This window comes from Bactrocera latifrons, unplaced genomic scaffold (genome assembly GCF_001853355.1).
Source record: "Bactrocera latifrons isolate USDA-ARS-PBARC rearing strain unplaced genomic scaffold, ASM185335v1 scaffold_468, whole genome shotgun sequence".
Lineage (NCBI taxonomy): Eukaryota > Metazoa > Arthropoda > Insecta > Diptera > Tephritidae > Bactrocera > Bactrocera latifrons.
This window is the reverse complement of record NW_017537121.1, coordinates 80,445-95,782: the sequence shown is the minus strand read 5'-3', so window position 1 is coordinate 95,782 and position 15,338 is coordinate 80,445. Positions and strand designations below refer to the sequence as shown.

Here is a 15,338-nt window from a genome sequence, read left to right as displayed (position 1 = left end):
ATATGTCACGATTTCAATTCTCATTCCAGCACATTTGATCTAACAAATTCACTCTTTACCATTAAAAAAAATTATTTTATCTACTCTTAACAAGTAACATTTAAAAATTATAAACTTTAATCTAATTCTTAGTTTTGGCTGTTGAAATTTTTGTTTCTGTAGCTGAGCAGCTTAAGATCGCAACGCTTAAAACTTGCCTTTTATGACTAGGCTAATTCCGCTCGTTCGCGGATTGCGCCCCTCGCGTCGGTTGGGGGGGGAAGAGGGTAATCGTTGGGTAGTATATAGCTTAAATCAGCAATTACGTTTTAAATTTTAAAAAACTTTAGTCATTCAGAGAAGTACTTCTAACGCATAATATATAAACACAAAGTTAAGTGAACCTTTCAATGAAATGTAGAAGGATAGTGATAATATAGAAAAAGTGCACACTGTAAATATAGTTGCCGCTGACTTATGAGCACAATTCCGATTTCTTTAGCGCCGCGATTTGAAGATACCGTTGGAAGGAGGACCTCTCCTGATTAAGAGATATATAGGGTTATATGTACCGCAAACGCTTAGTTTAGGAGATATTCGACCTTAAAGTTAAAAAATTCCCAAAATTCGAACATTTCGAGAAGCTATTTCACCGCATTAAACACACTTTATTAAAATTTTTTTCTTCAAATTAATTAAATTAAACTATAAACTTTTAAATAAATCCACATTAACACTTTTAGCAGCTTTTTGGGGAGAGAAGGAGCATAGACTATCGAAGGTTACGCCTAAAATCTTAGGGTTATTGACAGTCTTAGTTTTGACGCCATCGACTGCAATATTAAGCTTAAATCTATACTCCTTCGTCCAGTTCGTAAATATAGTCGCTGTGGATTTGGTGGGGGAAAGTGTGAGGTTCCGTGCAGTGACGAAACGAGAAAGATCGGAGATGTAGTTGCTTACCTTCGAAGACATGCCATCGATTCCATTGCCCGACGTCAATATCGTGCAGTCATCTGCGTACGAGGTTATGAAAACCCCCTCTGGTGGTTGCGGGAGTTTCGAGATGTAGAAGTTAAACAGTTGCAGGAAGAGGACACCACCCTGTGGAACACCCTGTTTAATTATTCTCAATTTGGATGTTCCAYCTCGAAATAGTGCGGATGACTGACGACCGCTCAGATAATTCATGGTCTACCTCTTTAGCCCTGGAGGAAGCCTAGTTTTTTCGATGTTCTGCAGTAGCGTTGTGTGGTTGACTGTCAAAAGGTTTTGACAAGTCCAACGCTACGAGGATCCTTCTCTAACGGGGTGGTTTCTGGTTGAGGCCACGACCTATCTGAGCGTTTATGACGGAATGCATGATCGTTGAATGCACTTCAACTCGGTCGTCATGTCTCATCGGATTAGACAAAGCTTTGACAGTAGCCCAAAGCTTACTCACACCGGTGGAGAGGTTGCAGGACGGCTGCTTCGGCTGGGCAATTGGGGCGGATTTCCGCTATTCTTTCAGCCGGGATGAAGCGAGCGGTAGCTGTTGCGATCACCTTGCGGAGTTGACGTTCGCCGACGCATACGTCCGTAGGAATAGGTAGAGCATTGAAGTTGCTCTCGGTAAATTCTGTGAAGCCGACCCAATTAGCTTTTTTAAAGTTAATGTAGGTACGGTTGTCCACAGAAACGGAATCGGGAGGCTTCTCGATCGAGATAATCATGGGCAGATGATCTGATGCGAGAGTTAGCATAGGTCGCCAAGTTATGCTATTTATCAAACCACTGCTAGCAATTGACAAGATTGGGAGCTGTGTTGCCTAGTTGAGCTCCGGGGGACCGTGGAGGTCCTCTGTTGGCCACTCGAGGTGGGTTGCGGCACAGCGCGCGTATTATGTGCTGGTTGCACAGCCGTAGAGGCTAGCGTCGCAGTATTGCGTAGGCAACAAGGGGCCACGTAACGTGTGGTCCACTCCCTATGGGTCTTAAGGTCTGAGAAGGTCTTAAGATGGCTCCATCCATTACATGTGTTGCAACTGACCGAGGTGGAGTTTGGATGGAGCCTTTTCGCGCAAACGCAGCAGAAGAATTCCTCCGGGCCCGGGTTGGACTTAATGCCAGCACGAGTCAGGTGGATACGGAGCAACCCTGCTGCAAAGCGTAGGCCTTCCAAGTTCAAAGAACTAATTAACCTCCCCCGTGACAAATTCCTATGCTAACTGCCGGTTCTGCGACCTGGAACAGGAAACACCAGCACACCTAATTCTGGCAGACAGCAATCTGCAGAAAAAGGCTTAAGGCTTTGAGTTCCATATACATTAGCAGGGAGACTTCAGTAGCGCCCGCCAAACTCCTGTAAATATTCAGGCTGCTGGAACTTTGGGAAGACATGTGATATAGGAGAGGGCACAATAGATCCTAGGTCGCGATGCATTACCTCATTAATAATCTATCTTAGTACGAGCACAATAGGTATGAATGAGCACAATAGGTATGAATGAGCACAATAGGCTTTCACTCAAACCAAATTCAAGTGATTATTCGCAATATGTAAATACTTTTGACGCACTAAAAATTTGTGTAAATACTTTTGACTAACATACCGTACCATTATCTTTGTCAAATGGACTTCACCAGCGCATAGATCAAGGTTTATAAGTTTATAGTTTTTTGACACAGCAACAACCATAACAACAAGAGCACACGCTTTCTGTGGAGTATGTAAATGTGTTGGATAAATACTTTTGACCACTTCTGTACAACTGCCAGTCACTTTTGGTTTTTGCATTTGAAGTTCAACTAATTAAAGTTAGACTTCACTAATTCGGTTCTACAGATATGTTTTGTATTAAATAGTCCAAAAATCACTTTTATTCCATATTTAACTTAACGGTGTTGGATGGACCAGGGTTACGATGTTCGCTGTTCTACTTTGCTAAAATATATTCACAAAATATTTACAAAATTAGAAAAGTAAGTATAATCTAGCAAAAATTTTAATTAGTTATTATTTTATTTAATCATTGAGGCTTTCTACAGTGGGCAGAGGAAATCATTGTACAGAGGAAAAGTGGGATTCGTTCAAAAATATTGAGAAAACTAAGAAAAACTTATAAAGAAATCCAAGAAATCGTAAAATGCTCTCCTCAAATGGTAGCACATGCCTTAACTTATACAAACAAAAGTGAAACTCGTGGATGACAGCGCAAAGCATTTACTGCAGACTATCGGAATATGTACTACTGCAAAATAATCCTTTTGCTTCAGCCAAGAGCATCCCTGACGAACTAAATTTGACTAAACATAGGCGTTTGGAGCAGAACAGATTTCCAGAAGTAAGTTATTTGGTAGAACAAGCTCCAGGAACTCTGTCGGACGTCCCCTTACTCTGAATATAATCCCAAGTTTACCACAAAAACCGTTGAACATGACGGCGCCGAATTATGATATGGGGTGGTTTTTCACATAGTGGTATTGGTCCAATTCACTTAATTGAAGGCATCATGGAGTAATAATTTTATATAACTGCTGAAAAGTAATAGATACAACTGCACATATCCCAGACTTAAACCGCATAGAAAATTTGTGTGCGTATTTAAAGAAAAAAAATCGCTAAAAAGCAATCAAAAATATGACATCTTTTTAAGCTGCTCTCCTAGGAAAAGGGCAGAATATAACTAGCAGCGACGACATATTTAAGGTAATTCACTCCATGTTTTCATGCAATATGTAATAAGTGCTAGAATTTCTCTAACTGTCACTAACAAAATTTTATATTTGTTTTGGGAAAGCTTTAGCATACTGTCCCGGGATTTCGAGAATAAAATAGGTACTTTCGGATAGAGGAGGTTCTCCAAATCAAGAATATACCGTAGGCTTTCCGGACGGTATACTCTGTTCGTATTGGCTTCTAAAGCGGAGACCAATACGCCTATGTCCTAAACCCCTAACTCTGTTGTCATTGCGTGTTTTTCCCCTACAAAACTTCCATTAAGCACTCTTCTCTTCTTAGCTTAGCTTTCAAAGTTATAGCRCACCACCTCCTTACGTTTTCCTGCACTAGTTTTGATTCAGTTATAAACTATGTACTATATTATCCGGTGTCACTTGTTACACCGGCTCTCTTCTTTCATACCGCCGCAGAAAAAGAGATGTGCAGCGACTTTTCTCCGCTGCTGCCGCAGAAGGAATTTGTCCCGTCGGCATGTCCATATTTGTAGATACTCTCGCTCGTACATTTTTAATTAGCCTGTACGTCCATTTTTCCGTTGTAGCTGCATTCTATCGTTTTGCCAATCATTGAGGCTTGTTTGACTCTCATTATTTCGGTCTTTCGACGTTAATCGCCTGCCCAAACTTGTAGACCTGTCGTAAGTCTATTGTCTACCAGTACCCCTACGTACTTCAGCGACTTCTGGGTCATGATATCATAGAAGACGATATTTAGTTTGATGTCTTCGAGCTTTTTCCTAATTGTGATCAGCACAGCTTTTGATCGTTGCCGTCGCATGATTTCAAAGGTCCTCAAGTTGGCCAAGCGCTTATGCCAATATCATCCGCGTATCCGATGGTCTGTACCTGCTTCGGAAATGGGAGGCGCAGCTAACCTTGGGGAACTCCGCCCGTTACCGCATTTTTTTTTTTTTCATTCGTTTCATTCAGTAATAGCCGGTTAGACAAGTAGCTGGATATAATCTTAACCAAGTAAGCCGGGGTTTTTTACCATCTAGTGGGGCGCAAACTCTCTGAATTTTTGGAAGAACGTCACTGCAAGACCGCTTGGAGACTATTTTCAGGAGTTTCCATTAGTTTCGAAATTAGTTGACAAAATTCGAGTTCTTTTCTTCTATTAAATTGACAGAAATTTTCTTTCAAATCAATTTGAATAAGACTTAAAAAGCGCAATAATTTGTCAACAGAGACAATTTCAAAAATTCTTCAAGGAAAGTGGTTAGTAAGTAAAGTAAAGAATTAAGTAAAAACGYCTATGCTGCATTTATATTGGCGTTATCGACATTAATCGAATGCTGGTATTGTCACTGGAATGTTTTAGGCGAAAACTCTCCATGTTCATATAGTGACTGGCGAATGAACATATTCGCTCAACTTTTTTGTTGCCATACTAAAATAATTGAGAAATGTCACACGAGTTCATCCGAAATTGACATTTTTGACGTATTAAAACTGAATATTGTGTGTTTTGAAAACTTACGGTGATTTTAAAAAGCTGAATAAAAATGTTTAACAACGTAGATTTATATTTTGAAGATAATTATGTTGAAAGGACAACAACCAGGTTACTTAGGCAGCGACAGTTCATCAGGGATCACTATAATTCCATGGAACTTTCATCAGTATTGTAAGTGTCTATAGCTATAAAAGTGCATAAATAAATATCACGTCACATACATAAGTTTTTATATACAGATTTAATGTGTAATATGTGCTAGACAGGGTAAAGGAAAAATGTCCGATTAACCTATCGTCGTCAATATCGCCCATGTTAAAATTGTTCTGCGTCCTCAGATTTTTGGCTCATGGGAGCTATCGGCAAACAGTGGGAAATGATTTTCAACTATAATGCTCCCAATATAGGAATGCACTCTTTGCAGTGTCTGTATTAAAAGGGACATAACTGAAGAGAAAAAGCGAATAACTAGAAAATTTTTCACCAGAGCAGGAGTTCCAAATGTGGTAAGTTGCGTTTATGGAACCCATGTTGCAATTATTGCTCCATGTGAAAACAAGCACTTATATCTAAATCGAAAAGGATTTTATACTATAAATGCGATGATTGTAAGTAGCAACCAAATAAATAAATTATTACTTATCATTATTTCGTCTAAAAGAATAATTTTTTATCAGGCGTGCGATCAGGATATGGTAATACGGTGTGTTGATGCAAGATATGGAGGATCTAGCCACGACTCATTTGTGTAGAATAATAGCTCATTAAAAACATATCTGGAGCAAACATATCAAAGAGGAGATCATAATTGGGTTACTTAGGTAACTACAATTTATATGTGTATGTACATACATAAATACTCAAATTAAATATATTTTAGGTGATTCTKTTTATCTACAACACGAGTATYTATGGACGCCTTTCCAGGAACAGTGGAATCAAATTTTAATAAAAAGCATGCAAAGGAAGGAACGTAGTTGAAAGGACAATTGGGGTGCTGAAATGCCGTTTTCGTTGTATACTAGGTRAACGTAAACTACGATATCCTCCTACTAAAGCAACTGTGGTTGTGAATGTTTGTTGTGTTTTACACAATATTTACAAACAATATAATGTAAATGATCCTGAACAAGAAACTTTAGTTGATGTAGTACCGCTGGAACCACTTGAAGGAAACTTCATTGGAACAGCAGCAGATCATCGCCGAAGACAAATATGTATATGTAACATACAATAAAATACCTGAAATTAATTTTGAGCATTTAAGTTCTTTTAATTCCAATTCTTTTAGTTTTATTTCAATAATGTCGCCTATTGTTTCATTATTTTCTTCCTTCTTTCTTTCTTCCTTCATTTTATATAGCGCCAATTTTTCTTTTTTTTAATTCGTAAATTTTTCTGCTATATCGTGAAATTTCAGTGCACACCGAATTAATATTTTTAAGGATACCTACCGACAAGGCTTTCTTGTGTTTCTGCTTGCATCTCCAAAGCCTTCATTTATAAAATTCGAAAGTGGCTATACCAAATATTAATTTTCGCTACTTCGTGGCGAATTTACCATGCGCTCGCTGCTCGCAATTCGAAATAGCGAAATTCACCTAAAATTTCATTCGCTTCGGCAGCGACAATACCAGCAGAAAATCAGCCCTATCACGCAATCCATCGTAGCGAAGTTACGAATACGAATGTCCGCTACGAATATGCATAATTTGCTATCATTGAACTCATGTGAATTCGAAACTTTTGTTGCCAGACTTAATTTTGAATTTTGACATTTCGAAATCAGCTGTGTAGAAGAAAAAATTAATWAAAGTGAAATCGTTTATATTCAAATTGATTTTACGAACAAAGTATGTATTCGCTAACGTTTTTATTTATGTTACTTGAAGAAGAACGTGAGAGAAGTCGGCGTGATCTAAAAATTCACCGAAAATCACTGAGGGACAAGAGCAACCCTTGTGGACGAAACAATGTACAGTTCAAAAATCCACAAAAATTCATTGTTAAATTTTATTAAAATTATTTTTCTAAAAAAGGGGTTTATTAAAAACTATCGCTTAAATAASGCGGCATTTACGTATGTCCTCGATGTTCTATAGAGGAATGCAAGTTCTTCAAGATCGTCATCTATATCTTTACTTCATCGATTGTCTTCGGTTTTACGCTTTTTAGCTGAAGAAGGCTATCAGCATGGAGTGGTTAAAGACTTCGATATTCCTATGGCTCAGTCAACATTTTGTTGYMTCTTAAAAGAAGTATTGGGATTGCTTTAGTCCCATTTGTGCCCTCAGTGAATAAACCTCGAGTTAAGTAACGTTGAAAAAAGTGAAGCGAAAAAGGATTTTTTTCAGAAATACGGACGTGCCTGGGCACGATTTTGTGTGTAGAAACAAAAAATACTTTAGTATCAATGCCATGATTGTAAGTTTGGTGAGAATTCGCCAAATGGAATGCCAGCAATGCTCGTTATTACCATGAGAAAAAGTACCTCGATGGTGAACGAAACACTTGGCTTTTGGCTTTTATGCATGCAAACTAATACGAGTATTACAAAAATTCCCAAAATTTAATATTTGTAATATTTATATTTGCTGGATATGCCTTAGAACCATGGTTAATGACACCATTCCGTACCCCTCCCTCAGGAAGCCCAGAAGAGAAATATAATAAAATACATGCAAAAGCGAGAAATATTGTTGAAAGAACAATAGGAGTTTTTAAAAATCGATTTAGATGTCTTCTGGGTGCTCGTGAGCTTCACTACGAAGTCATCTCAAATCGTTAATGTTGCGGCAGCGTTACACAAMGTTTGCATTCACTATCGCGTGAATGATGAAAGTTTACAAAATAATTCGGATCCAAAGCGAAGCTATATGTGCAACACTTACACGAGTATAATATCCTAAATAAATATCAACACAAAATATTTATAGTTTTAATAAAGTATTTATTTAATTAATTTAGTTATTTTTTGTCATGGCTTGCAATTTTTTTTTTCTCTACCTCTAACATTTTCTGTTTAATGGAATTCTTAGCAGCTACCAAATTCTCCATAGCTATGTTGTGCCTTCTAAATTCTTCCACTTCCGCTTTTTTTTTAAATCATTTTGCATTTCCAATGCTCTGCCTACTTGTCGCATACGTAATGAAAGGTCGTCCAACTTATCAAGAATCTTTTCCTGGAATTCTGTTTGAATTGCAAGTTGTTCTTTAAGTAAATGTACATGTTTCCGGTGGCCTAGTAGTACGTCTAGGCAGTGCTGGACTGCAGGTCACTGATGGCATCGATTCGTCGGCCTCTGTCTCATTGCCCACGTCGGCTACAATAGGTAAGCCGATGCTCACTGTTGAATTCTTGGGCCATATTGTTCCAAAAAGCTGCCACTTCTTCCTTAGGGCACTTGGTAAACCCCTGTGCCATTTCAGGTTTTTGCTGTAACAACTCAACCATTAGTGCATATTGTTGCTTGGTGGTAATTACTTTGGACCTGCGGAAATCGCATTAAATATTATTTTAATGATAAAAAATATTTTATAGTTTGAATTCAATTAAAACTTATTTTTTTTTTTKTAATTTATTTCTCCGTTAGCACAAACCTGTCGTACAAAAATTCCGATAAATTTAAAAATTTTCTGTTCCGAGTGAATTCAGTGAATGCAACTCTACGAATTTCGAACTTACTTCCGGAACGGTTTGAATTGCATGATAGCAGTTTCGTAACTTTCCCGAAAAAACAGTCTACGATGGATTGCGTGATAGGGCTGAATTATTGGGATTTCCCCATTTTAGAACGAGTATATTAACGACATAGAAACAGTTGTTGTAGCCGCAGAATTCTGCCGTGTTGACAGTCCTTGACCGGATAAAGGATTCGTTCCGGTTATGGTTCTATTAATTGTGAGCGATATAGAAACGATTGCGATTATATGAAGTGCATATGAAATTTCTAGAACAAAGCAGTCCCCTGCGGGCTAGCTCATAAGCCAGTTCATTCCAAGCTATACCTTTGCTAGCGGATTCCCAGATAAGGGTACTTACGATCTGACAGACTTTTCAGCCATTCCATATACGCCTGCACCAATAGCGATTTGAGCTTGTTCACTGAGATCTCTTTATGTGACGCTTGACATTGCGATAGTTGCGTTGGAGGTTTATATCTACACACCGACTAAGAGCAAAGACCTATGCCTGGAATAGGCTCAAAAAACTTCCCATAGGTGTGGAGGGCTTTTGTGTGTTATCCTACGACTCCTTCACCTATTTCTTCCGACGGTTTCGAGCCGTCGGTGTACCAGTTGATTGTGGTATCCTTGAGCAGTAGTTCGAGAGTGGAATTATTCCATTCAGCTTTACTGCCAAGGTTAATCTAAACTTCTTAATGAAGTGTACGCTTTTGGTAATGCTGTCCTTTGGGAGAATAGCCAGTGGCATTTCGACACTTAAGTTTTTCATGCGCAGGGAAGAGATTATCTTACCTCTGGCAAACCCTTCAGCTGTCATTTGGAGCAATATGTGTTTGGGTGCCTGAAGAATTATTGGGGGAAGCGGTGTGATATTAGGTTATTAATAAGGAATTAAATAATTTTAGTGAATAAAAAATTAGTAAGCACAAGTCTTGTGATGAGGAGTAGAGCTGTGATTGTATAGATGCACAACGATAGGAAATCTTACGGTGATAGTGCAAATACCCTGAATATTTCCAAACGTATGACTTTTGATGCAGTTAGATATTTCAACCAAAATAAAACAACAAAACAACTTCCAAGAAAGAAAAGATATCGGAAAGCGACTCTTCGGGAGATCGAGTTATCTCATCYTCACAAGACGGCAAATCAAATTCGTGTTGCAGTTTTGTTTTGAAGATAATCCAAATGCACCATCTGTAGATATCGTGAAAAGTCGATTATGCGAAGAAGGACTCTTTGGAAKAGTTTCAAGGAAGAAGTCATTACTCTTTGAACGCAACGAAGGAGCCGCTTAGAGTTTGCAACAAAATACCGACATTGTACAGCAAAAGAGTGGAAAATAGTATTATTTTCTGATAAAAGTAAGACTAATAGGGTTTCTTCAGATAGCACAACTTAAGTCCGCAATCCTCAATGCAATTGGACCCTAAATATACTAGGCCACCTTTAAAACATGGTGTGGGACGTATAACGATTTTGGGTGCCATGTCGGAGCGAGGTGTTGAGCCTATTTCTAAAATCGATAGGCGCATGGACCAGTTTAAATATATATCAATGATGGACAAGGTGTTAAATATGCTGATGACAATATGCGGGTAACGTGGACTTACCCGCACGATAACGACTCGAGGAATAATGTGCGTGGTACAAAGCAATGGTTTCAGGAAAACATGGTGATTGGCCTTCATGCAGCTTCGATCTAAATCCAATCAAAATCTTTGGACACTTTGTAGAAAAGAGTTCGTCTCCATAAAGTTGGAAATTTCCACCAGGAATTATTCGAAAAGGRCATCTGCAAAAGTTTAGTGGAGCCRATACCTCGCAGATGTCAAGCCGTGATTGACATGAACGGGTTTGCAACCAAATATTAACTTTAAAACCGAAATAAAAGAATTTTTCCAAAAATCAAGAAAGCGTCATTAATGCGAGACCTATTTTTGACTTTGAATGCCTTTATTTCATAAAAGCTCTCTTATAAGAAAAAAATATATATATTATTTACAATAAAGATATTTGTACAATTTGTCTTTAAAGCATATAGTTAAAATGTTTTTCTAGAAAATCAAAATATCAACTAATTTATAGAATAAAAGTTGTAAGATAATTTCGTCTATCKTGGAACCAGCGTAAACACCACCAACAATGTCAGCCTGGAAATCCAACACAGGATAACTCTTGCTAACAGGTGCTACTTCTCGGACTGAGTAGGCAATTTAGAAGCAAACCACTCTCTCGCCGAACAAAAACCAAACTCAATAAGTCACTCATAATTCTCATCCTAATATATGGTGCAGAGGCCTGGACGATTACAACAACTACTGAGTCGACGTTGCCAGTTTTCGAGAGAAAAGTTCTGCGAAAGATTTATGGTCCTTTGCGCGTTGGCCACGGCGAATATCGCATTCGATGGAWCGATGAGCTGTATGAGATATGTGACGATATTGACATAGTTCAGCGAATTAAAAGACTGCGGCTAGGCTGGCTGGTTATTTTAATACTCCATCTCTGAAAGTATTCGACGCTGTACCTGCCGGGGGAACCAGAGGAAGGGGAAGACCTCCACTCCGTTCGAAGGATCAGGTGAAGAAGGACCTGTCTTCGCTTGGAATATCCAAGTGGCGCCACGTAGCGAGAAGAAGATATCGGCTATAATCGCGTAAGCGGTGTCTACGCCAGTAAAGAAGAAGAAAAGCGCGACCGATTTCAAATTCGTTTTATAACATTTTTCTGACATTCCTATGTTACAGATTTTAAATTTTTATCGATTCGTTTACTTCCCAGTATACAAATCAGGAAGCAATTAATATAACGAGATTAAACTGCACCAATGGTGCTTTTGAAATGTGACATCTTATGGCCAAAAATTGTTCAAATCGAACCAAAACTGTTGAAACCTACTTCCCTTAGCCCCATGTAGCTAATATAAAGAACTTCGTGTGTCTTTATACCGTATATAGCGGTCACTATGCGAGTTATGTTAATAAAATTGAGATATCGATTATTAAATGTTCGGTTACAACCGAACTTAGTTTTTCCTAACTTGTTTATTTATGTTTTGTTTTGACTTTTAACATAGTTGGGATATAAACTAAATTTTATTTTAAACGGTGAATGAGTCAACTTGACTCGTATGCATATTGAAAAGATCGTTGCACAAATAGTGCCTTGAAAATGTAACACATTAAAGCTAATGATAGTCAACTTTTCAAATCTCAATGTATGAAAACATCTCAACGAAAAGTTGTAGTTGTATCCATATTTTACAAAATTTGGTAGATATTTGCAAATTACTTTTTCATTTATGATATTAATATTTAATTTCAGATGTTGATATAGTTGATGACGAATACAAATATGGGAACAGCTGCACCCCAAAAATTATGATCACGACGTCACACAACCCTTCTGCAAGGTTAAAAATGTTTGTAAAGGAATTACGACTAATTTTTCCAAATGCACAGCGAATGAATAGGGGCAAAAATGATTTAAAGCAATTAGTAAAATTATGCTGTTGTAACGACGTGACAGATATTATAATTGTACACGAACATCGGGGAATACCTGATAATATAGTCATAAGCCACTTACCAAACGGCCCTACCGCGTTTTTTAATATTTCTAGTGTTGTTATGAGACATGATGTACCTTTTATTGRAAAAATGAGCGAACAAAGTCCCCACTTAATCTTTCACAATTTTAAAACCAAAATTGGGCAGCGAGCAGTAAATATATTAMAACATCTTTTYCCTACKCCGAAAGGGGATTCCAAAAGRGTAATMAYTTTTGCTAATCATGATGACTTTGTATCATTTCGTCATCATTTATATAAGCACGAAAATAAAGAGATGGAATTAATAGAAATTGGCCCTAGATTTCAACTAAAGTTGTACCAAATAAAATTGGGAATATTAGATGAAATTCAAGCTTCGGATACTGAATGGACTTTGAGACCTTACATGAACACATCAATTAAAAATAGAGTTTTATCGTTAGAAAATGGTTGGGATCAGAATGAGTCTTAAACTTTTAAAATATATGTATACATTTTAATAATGSAATTTAATGAAATTGTCAAATATTTGGAAGAAAAGTTTTATATTATGAACACAAGATACTGGTTATTTGGTTATAAATTTATGGAACACTAGAAAATATCTAAATAAAAATCCATAAAATATATATTTATATATGACTAACTTATGAATATTAAAATATGATTCTATGGCAACTATTAATATTTTTGTATTGGTATGGCGGTGTCGTTAACATTGATATGGATTGGTATGGTACCCATATATAATCTTTTCATTATGTCATTCGACGGTGTTTTTGCTGTAACGGTTATATAATCTTCGCGCGAATGGCAAGGTTCGGTTTGGTCGGATCGTAGGAAGAAGAGTGTCAGATGATTAGGGTTGCTGGRCATACAAAGTGAGCATGTTGGACATGTATTTCCCGGCCAATTCTTGATAAGAAGGAGTTTAACTGATCAGACTGGGAGTTGTTTTAGCGGGTACCTAGTCCCCGTTAGGATGGTAAGGATTAGCTAAAATCATGGAAGTCATGCTTCCTGACACCGTAGAGTTCCTATGTTGCACCCTCGACTGGATTGACAGCGCCATGCTCGAACTGGGAGCAATTTACACTGCCGTAGAGGCTTATATCACAGTAGTGCCACATAACTTCTGATCCACTCCCTGTGGCGCCATCCACTACATGTGTTGCATCTAACCAAGGTTAAGTTTGGATGGAGTCTATTATCGCAAACGCAGCATAAAAATTCCCCGAGTTGAATTAAATTACACCATGATGTTGCTAAAATTCGCAATAGTGGTGATAATATTTACCCATAACTCACCGCTCCGAATATAGTAAGATTGTTTGCACAGCTTTACTTCCTCCTTACCGTTTACGCTGTTATAGCCGAGTTAACAGCGAGTCAGTTATTTCTCCTTTTCGCAAAGTGGCGCCAATTGCAAGTTCCAAGCGAATCAATGTCTTCTCCACCCGSTGTTTTGAACGGAGCGTATGTCTTCCTCTGATTCCCCCGACGGGTACTGYGACGACTACTTTCAGAGCTGGAGTGTTTTCATCCATTCGGACGACATGACCTAGCCAGCGTATAAAAGTTAATTCGCTGAACTATGTCAATGTCGTCGTACTCGTATATCTCGTACAGCTCATCGCAACGTCGACTCATCCGTTGTTGACATCGTCAAAGCCTATGCACCATGTAGCAGGACGGGAATTATGATTGTCTTATAGAGTTTGGTTTTTGTTCGTCGAGACTTTACTTCTCTATTGTATGAATGAATGAATGAATAATGATGAGGAATGCACTGCGAACTTTGGTCTATTGTGCCCTCTCATTACTGACATTGACCCAGCCCATTAATGAAGTCCGTGGCGCTAGCGAGGCAATGCGATCCCTATCCGGAAACAACACTCCAAGGGCCTTAGCTCTGCGTCTACAGACTGCTGTGCAKTCGATCATCAGATTTTCCGGAGTTTCAGGCTCCCTGTCGCAGAAACAGCAGTTGGCGCAAGCTGATAGGCCCATGCTGTGCAGATGCCTATTTAGCTTACAGTGGCAAGTATAGCATGCGACTAACAGCCTGAGTTTGCTCCTGGGGAGGTTTATTACGATTTTGAACCTTTTCAGGTTGTAACCTCCCATTAGCAGCTTGGCGTGTCTAATACCATGAGTTTGTCGCCAGTGCTCTTCCCTGCCTGCTCTTTCCTTTTTACGGAGCAGCTCCTTCATGGTAAGGGTTCGGGTCCTACCATCCTGGTGGAGGCTGCGGACCGGGCGAGCTCGTCCGCCAGTTCATTGCTGGGACCCTCAATTGTATACTCAGTCCGAAGTAGCACCTGTCGGCAAGAGTTATCCTACTTATCTTGCTCTCGTTCACCACCATACCCATTTGCTTTGCTTCCTTATCCAGTCTTTAGGAAGCAGAGCTAACGGCACGAATGTTGAGACCAATGACATCAATATCATAGCAGCTGTGCATGTGCATGCTTCTAGAAGGTGCTACCTTCTCTGTTTAGTTCTCTGGCTAAAATTTTTTCCTCAAAAGTCACATAACAAAGGAGTCCCCTTGTCTGAAATCTCACTTGGTATCCAACGGTTCAAAGAGGTTCTTCCTAATCCTGACGGAGCTCAACTTCAACGTCAGTTTCCAGAGGCATATTATAGCCCTGACACCATTGAAATTKTATGGCGTCAGACGGCAGACTTGTGCATTTAGACAGCTGATAGTGAAATGTGTTCATTTGACATTGCGATAGTTGCGTTGGAGATTTATATCTACACACCGACTAAGAGCAAAGACCTATGCTTGGAATATGCTCAGAAAACTTCCTATAGGTGTGGAGGGCTTTTGTGTGTTATTCTACGACTCCTTCACCTATTTCTTCCGACGGTTTCGAGCCGTCGGTGTACCAGTTGATTGTGGTATCCTTGAGCAGTAGTTCGAGAGTGGAATTA

General features: G+C 38.7%; 1 protein-coding gene and 1 pseudogene across 1 annotated transcript in view; both read left to right on the top strand.

Annotated features, from left to right (window-relative positions):
* LOC108973191 (U3 small nucleolar ribonucleoprotein protein IMP4) overlaps positions 1-12,926 on the top strand; it is a 15,218-nt gene extending 2,292 nt beyond the window's left edge. The window contains exon 2 of the mRNA XM_018940260.1: positions 12,173-12,926. Coding sequence (XP_018795805.1) covers positions 12,173-12,870 — 698 coding nt within the window. The 3' untranslated portion in view covers positions 12,871-12,926. The remainder of the gene's footprint in view (positions 1-12,172) is intronic.
* LOC108973192 lies at positions 3,677-6,440 on the top strand (annotated as a pseudogene).
* Positions 12,927-15,338: the final 2,412 nt, after the last annotated feature.